The sequence below is a fragment of the Carassius carassius genome, chromosome 25 (genome assembly GCF_963082965.1).
Source record: "Carassius carassius chromosome 25, fCarCar2.1, whole genome shotgun sequence".
In the NCBI taxonomy this organism is placed as follows: Eukaryota; Metazoa; Chordata; class Actinopteri; order Cypriniformes; family Cyprinidae; genus Carassius; species Carassius carassius.
In genome coordinates this window covers 20,080,600-20,093,494 of record NC_081779.1, presented here as the reverse complement: position 1 = coordinate 20,093,494, position 12,895 = coordinate 20,080,600, and the positions used below count along the sequence as shown (strand labels likewise).

The 12,895-nt window shown below is 37.2% G+C and overlaps 1 protein-coding gene across 1 annotated transcript; it reads right to left on the bottom strand.

The window, feature by feature from the left end:
* Positions 1–1,688: 1,688 nt before the first annotated feature.
* Positions 1,689–12,539, bottom strand: LOC132104377 (transmembrane protein 106B). Its single transcript, XM_059509809.1, has 8 exons — positions 12,449–12,539; positions 10,818–11,031; positions 10,631–10,694; positions 10,300–10,459; positions 4,022–4,162; positions 3,873–3,922; positions 3,723–3,776; positions 1,689–2,732 (listed from the first exon to the last, which is right to left on the bottom strand). The coding sequence occupies exons 2-8, from the start codon at positions 11,020–11,022 to the stop codon at positions 2,603–2,605; spliced, it is 804 nt and encodes a 267-aa protein (XP_059365792.1). The 5' UTR covers positions 11,023–11,031; positions 12,449–12,539; the 3' UTR covers positions 1,689–2,602.
* Between the last annotated feature and the right edge of the window lie 356 nt (positions 12,540–12,895).

Below are 12,895 nucleotides of genomic sequence, written 5' to 3'. Positions count from 1 at the left end.
CAAGTCGTGCTTTACACATGTTTATGTTAAACTTGTTTTCTGGAATCCTCACATGATTATTATGCAGAGGTTACCAGGTTTAAATGAGTACAAATATTATATATAGCATTGCACAGACAAGACAGTAAGTGATTACACAAAATCTCAGGCTAGCTCATACAATGCATACGGTTATGAAAATTATGTGTAAACTACATATGCATATGTTTAGAATTATATGTAGCCTAATTGCCCCATAGAGTTCAGTTATCTCCTAACTTGCAGTTCTGTCTCCATGATAAACATCATTTGAGGGATCTGTGCTTTGGACAGATCTGGTTCTCTGTGGATCTGTGAATGATAATGAAAATTTGATCATGTGATATAAACTCAGCAGTGCATTATGCAGATCCTCGCATAATGAAAAAGCATCACTCAAGAGGCCTGGGGTGATTCTCATATAACTCCCTGTTTAAATGAGCAAAAAAACAAAAAAAAGGCAAAACACTCAGTTAAAAAAGTCAACTGTGATCAAATGTGAGGATCAATGTAGGCTCTAAAGAAATCATTCGCCTCACTTTCAGGTTCTGATTTCTGGCTTGTGTTCCTATACCATTTGCATCTAGCGAATGAAGTTAAACTTTTCCCAAAGTTTCCCAGTGCCCATTAACAATTCTGCAGTTTTGATAAACCTCTATTTAAAGAGACGAGTGATGGCGAAATAATTATAGCAAGTAACTGAACAAAACCATGCTTCTTATTGTTAGTTCTGTCTCCATGACAACTATTGAGTAATTTGTCTTTTGCTAGCTAATAAAAGCATGCTCCCTGTTTGAACTGCCACTGTATGAGCTCTAAATACTGGTTACTGTATGTATTGGGGTTATGAAATAACACTAATTAGACAGTGGGTTACAATAGCTAATTGTACATGATTACTTTATTGTTGTCATGGTGAAGCATCAGAAATGAAAATCTCCTAATTACGTGGAATTATTTTCGCACTTCATTGCATGTTGCTCTAACATTATTGCCAAGTACATACAGGTTTCCAGTCTTAATCAAATACTTTTATAGAGAGAAATAAAGTGTAGAATAAGTGCATGCTATTTATTTATTTATTTATACAATGAAACAATCTTTCTGGTTCTCGAATCTGATTGGCTGAGAGGTCCTTTCACGCATTAGATAATAGATATACACTCCATATGGACATGGGAACCATTTGTATCATCGCACTTCATCATGTGATATTGCTCGTGTATATATAATCAGTGTTGGGGAAAGTTACTTTTAAAAGTAAGGCATTACAATATTGCGTTACTCCCTAAAAAAGTAACTAATTATGTTACTTAGTTACTTTTTATGGAAAGTAATGCGCTACGTTACTTTAGCGTTAATTTTTAAATATGAGCAGGGCTTGATTGTTTTTAATATAGGAAGTTCTATTTATAGCAAATATAAAAATCCTTTCACACCAAAAATTTTAATGAATAAACCTCAGGCTGAAGGAAACAAATATATTCATATAGTAAAATGGTAGCAATAAATAGATTTAGAAATAGACTTTTAAAGGTGTTTTTTAATCAAGGGCTTAAGCTCAAGGTTTGATGTTTCTGCGTTTCCTGATTGCACTAACACCTCTAAAATAAATGTGTTGGTTTTTTTTTATTAATTGTCTGACATTTAGTAATAAAAAAATAGACAAGTGGCTCAAAAGAAGTTTATTTAATGGAAACCAGTCAGCATCTTTTTATTTCAGTGTCTCTCTAAAGCAGTCCAAACACCTTTTCTCAAAAATCACAAGCGTTCCATATAAACACGTACTGTACATCAAGCCAGCGGTTATGAGCTGCATAAATGCCACGTCGTGTTAGCAGCCACTTCTATTACAGGAAATAGCCATCTCTAAGCAAAAAATAATCTGTGAAGCTTTTTTTCTCAACATGATTAAAATGTTTAAAAATGTAAAGTTTTGAGAAATGTAAAAAATGTTATCAAAGTTCTCTCAATTTAAACATCACATCTAGTGAACATTAGGGACTGATCATCTCTGCTATCCTCCACTGTTCAAGCAGCCGGAGGCTCTCAGATGACAGTGATTGTTGTTCTGTGTAATTAGTGTTATCAACTTGCATTTGGAGGCAATTTCTCATGGAGAGATTGACAGATTAACAATGAGAAACATTGCTATTAAAGTCCAAACAAAATAAATAGATTGAAGCATTTACCTTTTACCAACTTGTTCACTATATACCCTGACATTCCCTCAGTAGTCTCAAATATACACCCCCTCAGAAGACAGCAACATGTAATGCCACCTCAGAGTCTTTAAATAAAGGTAGTGCTTGAAAATAAGAGAACTTTGCCAAAAAAAGAAATGTGCTGCGTACAATTCAGTTTTGCAAAGTGAACTGGAATGAGAACTATGAGACCTCGCAATGTTCATATTGCTTGGAGAACATGGACAATAAAGTGCATCATTTGTGAATTGCACACAGCCTGACATCTAGTGGTTAACTGGCAGAAGTGCAGTAAACCCTCAACCAGTTTTACCAAAACAATGACACATGGACTGGAGCGGTGAGGGACAGGGTGATGTGTTACACTATCAGGCTCAGCTCTAGCCTCCCAAAGGGGAATTCAAACTGTACTCATGCAGAGCAGTAGTGTTTCCTCCACAATCCACATACTGGTACATCTCCTGAGACACCTGCTCAGCATGGCCAAAGTACACGGTAGTGACGGTTATCCTGCAAAACAACAAGCCAAGTTAGTAATAACAAGTAAACCAAGCTCATTAACATGACTGCACAACAATTACTCGAACCTGCTTTTCCTGCGTGAACACCACTGCTGAACATGTTTCGTGTACAAAGTGTTAAGGCATATGCTTAATTTATTTTATAAATGTATAGTTAAATATTTCCATTTCAATTAATTTAATACTAATAAAACCAGTACATTAAAAGGGTTAGCTCATCTGTGTGGGACATAAAAGAAGATATTTTGAATGGAATGGAATGTTGGTGAGCAAATAGATGCTGGTAGCCATTGACTTCTATATTATTTATTTCAATACTATGGAAGTCAGTGGGTACCAACAACTGTCTGGTTACCAACGTTCTTCAAATTATCATACAGGTTTGGAACAACTTTAGGGTGAGTAAATGATGACAGAATTGACAGAATTATTTTTGGGTGAACTAAACACAAAACATTATCAACAAGAGATAATACAATTGATTCATGACTTTTCATTTGTCTGTGTTACTGATGTCAATTAATGTCAGTAAAAAAAAAAAAAAAAAAAAAATTATTTAGAAATAAATGACATTGGAGTTCAACAGTGTCTGTCCATTTATTCGGTGGCCTTGGTTCTGAAAGTATTTTTCCACACAGGGATTTTTTTTTTTTCAAGTTTATGTTAAAAGAGTTATAAACCATGAACCAAACCAATAAGCTACAAGGTGAATCACATTGTTAACTAAAAATAAATAGTATTTGAAAATCTAACAAAAAGATCTGATGGGTATAATGAGGGAAAGAACTACAATCTCATAAGAGGCTAACAATCAAATGAAAATGACAGCTAAATACTAAAGTTTTATTGTTTTAAAATTGTTCAGTGAATGTTCAAAAATGTTTAATGTGCACAAATTATTTTTGTCATTTGAGAGCAACATCAAAAGGAAAATAGTCCAAATACTTCAAGTACAGTACAGGTTTTGCACAATACTTACTGCATCATAACCACAATGTTGTGAACCTTGATGCTCTGCAGGGTACAGTAGTCACTGGAAAACAGAGGAAGTTAAAAAGGTCTGCCATGAAAAAAGTATATCTATTTATTACACCTTATGTTTTCATGTATGAAAAGTGTTTAAACTTACTACATATAGCTCATTTCATCTGCAATAGTGGTGGGCACCATGTAGTCAATCTGACGGAGAAAAAAAAAAAGCAGAAGTATTACAAAATACTTTGTTTATATATGCTGAAACGTGCCTATTTTTAACCGCTAGTGCAAATAATGCTCTACCTGTTTCATATCCAGAGGGCCAATAGTGGTTATGTTGCTAATGCGGGTTTTTCCAATCACGGTCTTGGAAAACTGCACCTGGGCTGTGATGTTGGCCACGTCCACCGAGTAATAGTTGTTGTTAGTAATATTCAATGAGTTCTTTAAAAAGAAAAAAGAAAGAAAGACAAATAAATAGGCTGAATTACCAAAGTTAAAGTATAACTTCAAGGGATACACAGTATCTCACAGAAGTACGTACACCCTTCACATTTTTGTAAATCTTTTCATGTGACAACACTGAAGAAATGACACTTTGCTATGATGTAAAGTATTCAGTGTACAGCTTGTATAACAGAGTACATTTTCTGTACCCTCAAAATAACTCGACACACAGCCATTAATGTCTAAACTGCTGGCCACAAAAGTGAGTACACCCCTAAGTGAAAAGGTCTAAATTGCGCCCAAAGTGTCAATATTTTGTGTGGACACCATTATTTTCCTGCAGTGCCTTAACCCTCTGGGGCATGGAGTTTACCAGAGCTTCACAGGTTGCCACTGGAGTCCTCCTCCACTCCTCCTTGATGACATCACAGAGCTGGTGGATGTTAGAGACCTGGCGCTCCTCCACCTTCCATTTGAGGATGCCCCACAGATGCTCAATAGGGTTTAGGTCTGGAGACATGCTTGGCTCTTCCATCACCTTTACCCTCAGCTTCTTTAGCAAGGCAGTGGTCATTATGATGGAATACTGCCCTGCGGCCAGTCTCTGAAGGGAGGGGATCATGCTCTGCTTCAGAATGTCACAGTACTTGTTGGCATTCATGGTTCCCTCAATGAACTGTATCTCCTCAGTGCCGGCAGCACTCATGCAGCCCCAGACCATGACTCTCCCACCACAGTGCTTGACTGAAGGCAAGACACACTTCTCTTTGTACTCCTCACCTGGTTGCCGCCACACACGCTTGACACCATCTGAACCACATACGTTTATATTGGTTTCATCAGACCATAGGACATGGTTCCAGTAATCCATGTCCTTAGTCTGCTTGTCTTCAGCAATCTGTTTGTGGGTTTTTTTGTGCATCATCTTTGAAGAGGCTTCCTTCTGCGACGACAGCAATGCAGACCAATTTGATGCAGTGTGCGGCGTATGGTCTGGGCACTAACAGGCTGACCCCTTCAACCTCTGCAGCAATACTGACAGCACTCATACATATATTTCCCAAACACAACCTCTGGACATGATGCTGAGCACGGGTACTCAGCTTCTTTGGCTGACCATGGCGACTTTTGTGGCCAGCAGTTTAGACATTAATGGCTGTGTGTTGCGAGTGGTGGAAAATCTGGGATTTCATCCTGTCACGTGCACATTTTTCTCGCACGGTGGTCCCGCCCCTGTACGAAGAGTGCAAGGTAAACGTTGTTCAGACTCTGAGAGAGGCAGAAACCATCGTCATAACTACTGATGGTTGGACTTCTTGGTGTACGCAGAGCTTTACCACAATTACAAACCACATAATCAACAGTAACTGGAAAATGGTGCATTTCGCCCACTTTTTGAATACCCACATAGGGGCAAACGTCGCTGAAGATTTACAAGGAGCTGTCACTGACTGGGGTCTTAAAAAGCCAAACCATGATATCGCTATTGTAACAAAAAATGCACGTAATATGGATGTGGCTGTGTGTTAGGCAGGATTTGAGCCCCACATTAAATGCTTTGCATACACAATAAACCTTGCTACACAGGCTGGAGTTCAACAGCTGCCACGGTATTGACGTCAAAGCACAAGCTGCTACAACTGCCACCACACAAATTAAGGCCATCCTTAAAAATATTCTTGTTTGCCGCAACCCGAACAACCCTGCTAATTTAGCACCGACTCAATTTTTTGTTTTTTTTTTGCTTTTAGTCCGACCGACTTGCCGATTGTAAATTTGCGTTAAGACCGACCAATTATTTTTTTACTCTTCAAACAACTAATACAAACGCAATAAAATACTTTTAATTATATTTAAGTAAGTATTGTAAATATATAAATTGCCTTGGCCTACATACAAATGAAGGCTATCTTCTTTAATAAAAAAAAACCCTTGACGTCATCAGTGTTTACACGGATGTCACACTGTGGCCTGTGTGTTCGCTTCGTCTCAGACTCTCATTCACTGTCAGAGTCAACGGTTCGCGCTTGGTAATGATGGCTGCGGCTGCAGTAAACTAAATGTTCGCGGTCACTGTTCAAAGTCATACGGGTTCGGGCACCATACAGTAATACATCTAAAAAATTCATTAAAACAGCTCGACACCGCTTTAACTTGGCACAAAGTTCTGGAAAAACTGTGCCCAGATCTTTTCCCATCCCTTCTCCTCTCTAGTCTAAAACCGTGACAGTGTCGACTGTCACTTTATGTTCGAAAATCTATTGCACGAATCAAGCACGAATCAACCAACACAAGTTTCGAAAACGAAAATAAGAAAATGATTTTAACAACCTTTTCTCGGAGCGCGTCCAGGTTTTTATTTTTATTCTTTTTTTTTTTTTTGAACAGGCGTCACACAACAACTGCAGCTTCGGACAAACACGCATAACAGCAAATAATACTTCTGCACAATGTTTCTCTTTTTACAACAGAAATGTGAATTCAGCCGGTATTCATTCTCACACAGTTTCGGGCTTGAATCGCCTAGGGCTGTCTAAATAGCTGAAAAAACTAAATTCGAATTTTTTACTTAAATATGATCAAAATTCAAATTGTATTCGAATTTTAAATGCATAATTTCAGTTAGGGTGAAGAAAAGCTTTTTGCTTCTCTTCTGAGGCTCAAGATAGCGCATCGAGCAAAATATTACTGCATGTTTATTCAATGCATTAGAATACATGACTGTGAAAAAAACATAATATTTAAAATAATGTTTATCAACCAATTATTATTAATTAAGTTGCTTAAAGAACTATAAACAAAACAGCATCATGTATGCATGCATTGTTAAATAAATAAAAAGGGCGGAAAACCAGTCACACAGGATACATTTTTTCATTTAAAAACATGAGATGCGCGAAATATGCGTTCTGTGTGAATGGCTTGGTTTCAGTTTTGATGTAAACAAGTTGTGTAGACACAGCTGTGCGCGCGGTGAGATGGAATGGAACACGTACTGGGGCTCATAAGGCAGCTTCCTTAATGCACACCTAAAATTCATATGCGCATTTGAATGTGGATTTTTATTTTAAATTCGACGAATATTCGAAAAAATATTTTTTTTGATAGCCTAAGAAAATCGACTATGATTTTTTTTTGTTGTTGTTGAAATTTAATCGTAAACACAGCCATGTTTGAAGCCTGCAGTAAATGTTTTGCATTATGGCAGTCCACTCTGCTTATTGTTTTTCGAAAATGTTGCACTCCTGTTTGACATTTTGCACGTAACTTCACGCCAATAAATCATCAGAAATATTGGTCTTTACCAATATATTGAATCTTTACATTCCTCCTGTCTGTTGTCCATGGATTTACCTATATTTGGTGTTATTTGCCGTATAAAACTTTAGACATGCAAAATCGATTTTACAATCGATTCAATGAACACTCGTCACTCAAATCAAACAGGATTTTTAACAACCCAAGAAAGCAAAGTAAACATTCTCTCATTTGTAGGTTGCATTGATACGTAGCGGTGGATGCAAGTAAAACAGTACCTCATTTTTTTTCTCACCTGAAATTCATGCAATAAACATGTTTTTGACAAAGATTTAAATTTGTTTGTGGTCTATATAGCCTGCATCAAAATGAGGTTTGCAATGATGCGCCCGAAGGCACGGGTTGAAGACCCAGTCAGTGACGTCACGATATGCTAGTTTGTTTAAATTCATACCGACGTCATCACCATCACAAAAATGTACTTTTTTTTTTTTACATTGAAACCTGGGGAAAAAAAATATAGACCAACCTACCGACCCTTTTTTTTTTTTAAATTACTGTTACTGCAAACCAAAATATTTTTAAGGATGGCCTAATAATGGATGTCACAACGCCATGGAATTCAATATTGGATATGCTGGTTCGTTACCTGGAGCAGCAGCACTCACCATCACAGACATAAGACAAAATGTCCAAAACACTGACACACTGGACACCTGCAACATTTTTAATGCCGAAGACCTTGTGAAGCTGCTGAATGTATTAAAAACAGCTACCACTGTCTTGTGTGAAGAAAATAGTCCCACAGTGTCTCTCATTAGCCGCTTTTACACTGTCGGGCCAGTGCGAGCAAGTGCTTTAAATAGGCTGGGCAGGGCTAATGGCCTCGGACCTGTAGCACTGAGGCCAAAATAGCACTGCGTTTCCAGTGTCGAGCAAGAAGCTCTGCTGCACTTCACTAAAACCCGCCCTTTACATGCCCCTCTAGAACAACGTCACACAATCCCATCATTTCACCAACAAAGAGAAGTTATCAGTAAACTGATAAGAAATAAGTCACTGGAACTAGCGTTATCACAAAACGAACATGATTAAAGTGGCCGTTTGTTTGCATGCTTTGTTAAATATTTAAATCCAAAAGCATCAATGTTTTACAGTAATAAGTGATACATTGATCATAATGAATTAATTGATCAGAATTGAAAATTAGTCACACAGAAATACAGTATTATGAACATAGCCTGCTTATTTAGAGTCGGTTTCTGTTTATTTGTAGTCACAGTAGCCTATATAAATCACATTTAGAAAGAATTATCATTTAGATATTTTTATAAAAGCTCCCAAACAAAAACCATTATTATAATTTTATGACACAAGCTACGTGGAGCTAACTCGAGATGAGACCGATAAAATATGTTACTAAATAAATGCACGATTGTGATTCTGATTTCTTCACGTTTTCGCATTTACCATGTTTACTATGGTAACGTTAATGGCTAGCGTCCATAGCGTCTTTTGCATCGCTTATAAATATTTCTGCCTTGTATGGTGATCATAATCCACATCGGATCAAGTTATTTCAAACACTCGCTGTTGACTGAAAGTGAGTTTTGAGCTCAACTTATTTTAAAAAGTTTTTAATGCTGGTGTTATAGCTGTTGTAGGTATAGATGATCCGCAGCTCTGAGCTCTCCAGACGCGGAGAAACTCCACCTTTGTTCATAACCACTCCTCTAGCCCCAGCTGGCCCGCTTTGACCCAAGGTTTTAGCCAGGCCTTTGGCCCCGATGAAGCACAAGTGAGGCACGATCAAGCCCCAGAAGAGACAGTGCAAACGCTACTGGCCCTGCCGTGGCTAATGTGCCACTGAAGAACATGACTGAATTGAACAAAGCATTTGTAAAAACACTTTATTCCTAGATTTATGTTCCCAGTACCAAATTTTAAGGGATTCATGATGTGTGTGTGTGTGTGTGTGTGTGTGTGTGTGTGTGTGTGTGTGTGTGTGTGTGTGTGTGTGTGTGTGTGTGTGTGTGTGTGTTTTAGAAACATGACTGCACCAGAGTGAGTGTATTTGTGTTAAAAGGGAGAGGGGGACTGCCTTGGTGCTTACTAATGTTAAAGCCAGTGTTTCTGCTGTTTAAAGCCCACAGATGAGAAGAGTATGGAGAGTATTAATGAAGAGAGGCATCTATCCCACTCAGTTGCTGCCCTCTGATGTGGTGGAGAGAAAACTGCTCCAGATATCCTTTGCTGTCTCCACTTGTCAAAGAATATCTTTCCCTGCTACCTTTGGTCTAAGGGAGCGTGTCTTTTTAACTGCAGGAGACATGGTTACTGCCCAGAGGTCACAATTGCTGCCAGAAAACTTAGATATGCTTATATTCTTAAAAAAGAACATGACCATATCTTAGGCTGTTCTGTGTAGGTCATTATCATCTCTTGGCTCTTTTTCATCCTTAAGAAAAAAATGTTTTTTGCACTTTGAGTTTTAAGAGAGCATTACTTTTATTATAGTTACACTAATTATGGTGACTGATTGCACTTAAAGGGATGTGTTTTATTATTTATGTTTATTTATACTACTTATAATTTTGTGCAGTTACTTGTCTGTCAGTTTGTGACAGAACATTTAGCAGTGTTTACATGTTTATTACTGCATATAATTCATAATTAAACATTTTACAATTGTGTAAATTTATGACTCTCAGTGTTTTATAATCTATTCAGTATAATGTATTCCAGCGAAATGACAACAGAATTGTCTTTTGGGGGATCTCTTAATCTTCCTCATGAGCCAGATACACTGTCAAACACTTTTAAAAGCTTCACTTTTGTCAGGTGAGTTCAGTGATAATTGCTCTGCAGTAACTTACCGTGACGTTGAGATACACAATGCGTTTGCTCTGGTCGTAGGACACATAGACAGACTTCACTCCCACATAGTTGACATCAATGGAACGTGGGAAAAGGAAGAACACAGCCAGGCTGGAGAGCAGCAGGCACACAATGACTGAAGCAGTCACATACAGCTTGCTGTGAGACATACATAACATAGATTTAGTTAGACAGTTCGATCAGTATTCTATAACATAAAACAAATGCAAGATCTTTAATAGCTTCACGAAAGGAATGGATTGAGACTTGAGCAATAAGTAACTGGTTTAACAAAATGCATCAGGATAAAAATCTTTCAAGGTTTCTTACGTTCTCCTTGGTCTCAGCCTCTGGTCGCTGTATGGGATCAGGGCCACCAGCTGATTTTCTTGACCTGCATACACATGTCACAGTGTGTCACATGGTGTACTTTTTTAGTGAGAGATGACATTTCAGATTGGGTTACTTTTAACCATTTCAATTAACAGGAAATCTCTAGATGATTTTAAAAATGTACCTCGAGGGATCCTTCCAGTGCCTTGGCATGTGGGGCAGGTAACACTGTCTCGGCCAGTGAACTCCACATAAGGGAACTGAGCCACGTCTCCCCCGTTCTTACTGTCATCAGTCTGCATGCTGCTGTACCCAGGCGATGAGGTCAGGCTGTCCTTACACTCACCATGACAGGTATGCTTTGTCAGGTGGGAAAGAGCCTTCCCCATTGTTTACACCTGGTGACAAGAGCAAAGTTTTAATATTGGTGAAAAATGCATATTATCTACGATAAAACCAGGGTTATAATCAGAATGCCTAGACAAATACTGTGCATGTCCAATATCACCCAAACTATTTAGAACAGAACATTTAATTTAAAAAAATAAATAAACTGTAAATAAAGAATCAGAATCTTTAGAGACAAACAGAACGGAACCTTTAATAAAGAATCAAATAGAATAGAACCTCTTTGAAAATCACATACAACAGGAATTTTTGTGAATAGCAAATATAGAATACAGTGAAACATTACAGAAACTTTAACAGAGAAATACGTGAAACAGAATCTTTAATTGAGAACCAAGTAGACCAGAATATTTAATAAAGAAACAAACAGAATGGAATCTTGAGTAGAGAATCCAAACAGAATATCTAATAGAGAAACGAATAAAACAGAATATTTCATAGAGAATCAATTACAATAGAATCTTCAGCAGAGAATCAAATACAAAAATAATCTTCAATAGAGAATCGAATAGAATGGAATCTTTAAGAAAGAGTCAAATATAACAGAATCTTAAAGGCTCAGAACAAAATATTCTAGAGCAGAGGTCTCCAACCCTGCTCCTGGAAAGCTACCGTCCTGCAATGCTCCTGTAATTATCAAGTGTCCCTGAACACCATTATTGGGTTCAGGTGTGTCTGATTGGGGTTTAAGCTGAAATCTGTAGGACGGTATATCTCCAGGAGCAGGTTGGAGACCACTGATTTAGAGACACGAAAAGAACAGAATATTATCGTTAGCAGAGAATCAAATACTACAAAATATTCAATAGAAAATCGAATACTTTAACGGATAGAATAAAAAAAGATCCTTAAACAAGTAATCGAATAAAATAAAATGTTTAATACATAAACAGAATGGATTATTTAACAAATAAAAAAAATTATAGAACAGAATCTTAATTGAGAAACCAATAGTACATTACATTTAACGATGAGATTCCTTATTGAAAAAAAACCTAAAACCTAGCAAAACTTCATACCATTCTACGGATTAACTGTATTTTACACAATCACGTTAAAGTACTTGGCTGAAACGGTCGTGCCTTTAAGAGAGTAACGTTACGTTATAACTAAGAAAATAAAAACGATGTCAGCAAGTCCCAGCCAGATCAGACATCGATTAGGTTTATGTATCAGAAAAATGTCCTAAGTAAAATAAAAATAAAAATGATAGAAGACCAATGGTAACGTTAGGCCTGGACACACGAGTTCGTGCGCGAGCATCGCTAATGACTGGTTGGCTAAAAACAAAGCTAAGGTAAAGTCGCAGCGGGCTAGTTTGCCTGGAACCAGTTGATAAATGCAATGCCTGAAGATTAACATTGGCTTGCCAAATGTGAATATTTCTTTAAATTATGCTGTTCTTACCTGAATGAATCGATATTATTGAGCGCAGTGCTCACGCAGTTGTCGTTTATCTTTTGCACTGACATGCGCATGCGCAGTACCTCCTTCCTCAGGCGAAACAAAATACCACTACTTAAAAAAATTTATTTATTTTATTTATTTATGTTTTTTATTATTATTATTTTCAACCTTTAAAAATGGTAAACTTTGTAAAGTCAGTTACATAAAAAGATAGATTGGACTATTTTTATTCTGAAATCAATTAGACCAAATATATTTTTTTTTCTTCTTTCTTTTTTAAGTCTTTTATTGTATTACTGAATATTGTATTGTTTGTGTTGTGCGTAGACGGCCTGAACTTGTTCACTTCCATCTAATGTACCTAAGGATACAAAAAAAGTACCCTGAACTTGGTTAACCACTCTTAACATAGTGGCAATGTTTATACAACTGGCCCCAGCTCTGTAC

Bases quoted from the DNA above. Each gene is read 5' to 3' on its own strand.
- LOC132104377 (XM_059509809.1), bottom strand. From the start codon at position 11,022: ATGGGGAAGGCTCTTTCCCACCTGACAAAGCATACCTGTCATGGTGAG. The intron at 3,923-4,021 runs GTAGAGCATTAT...TTTCTCCGTCAG, and splicing joins GCCCTCTGGATATGAAACAG to ATTGACTACATGGTGCCCAC. The intron at 3,777-3,872 runs GTAAGTTTAAAC...TCTGTTTTCCAG, and splicing joins GATGAAATGAGCTATATGTA to TGACTACTGTACCCTGCAGA.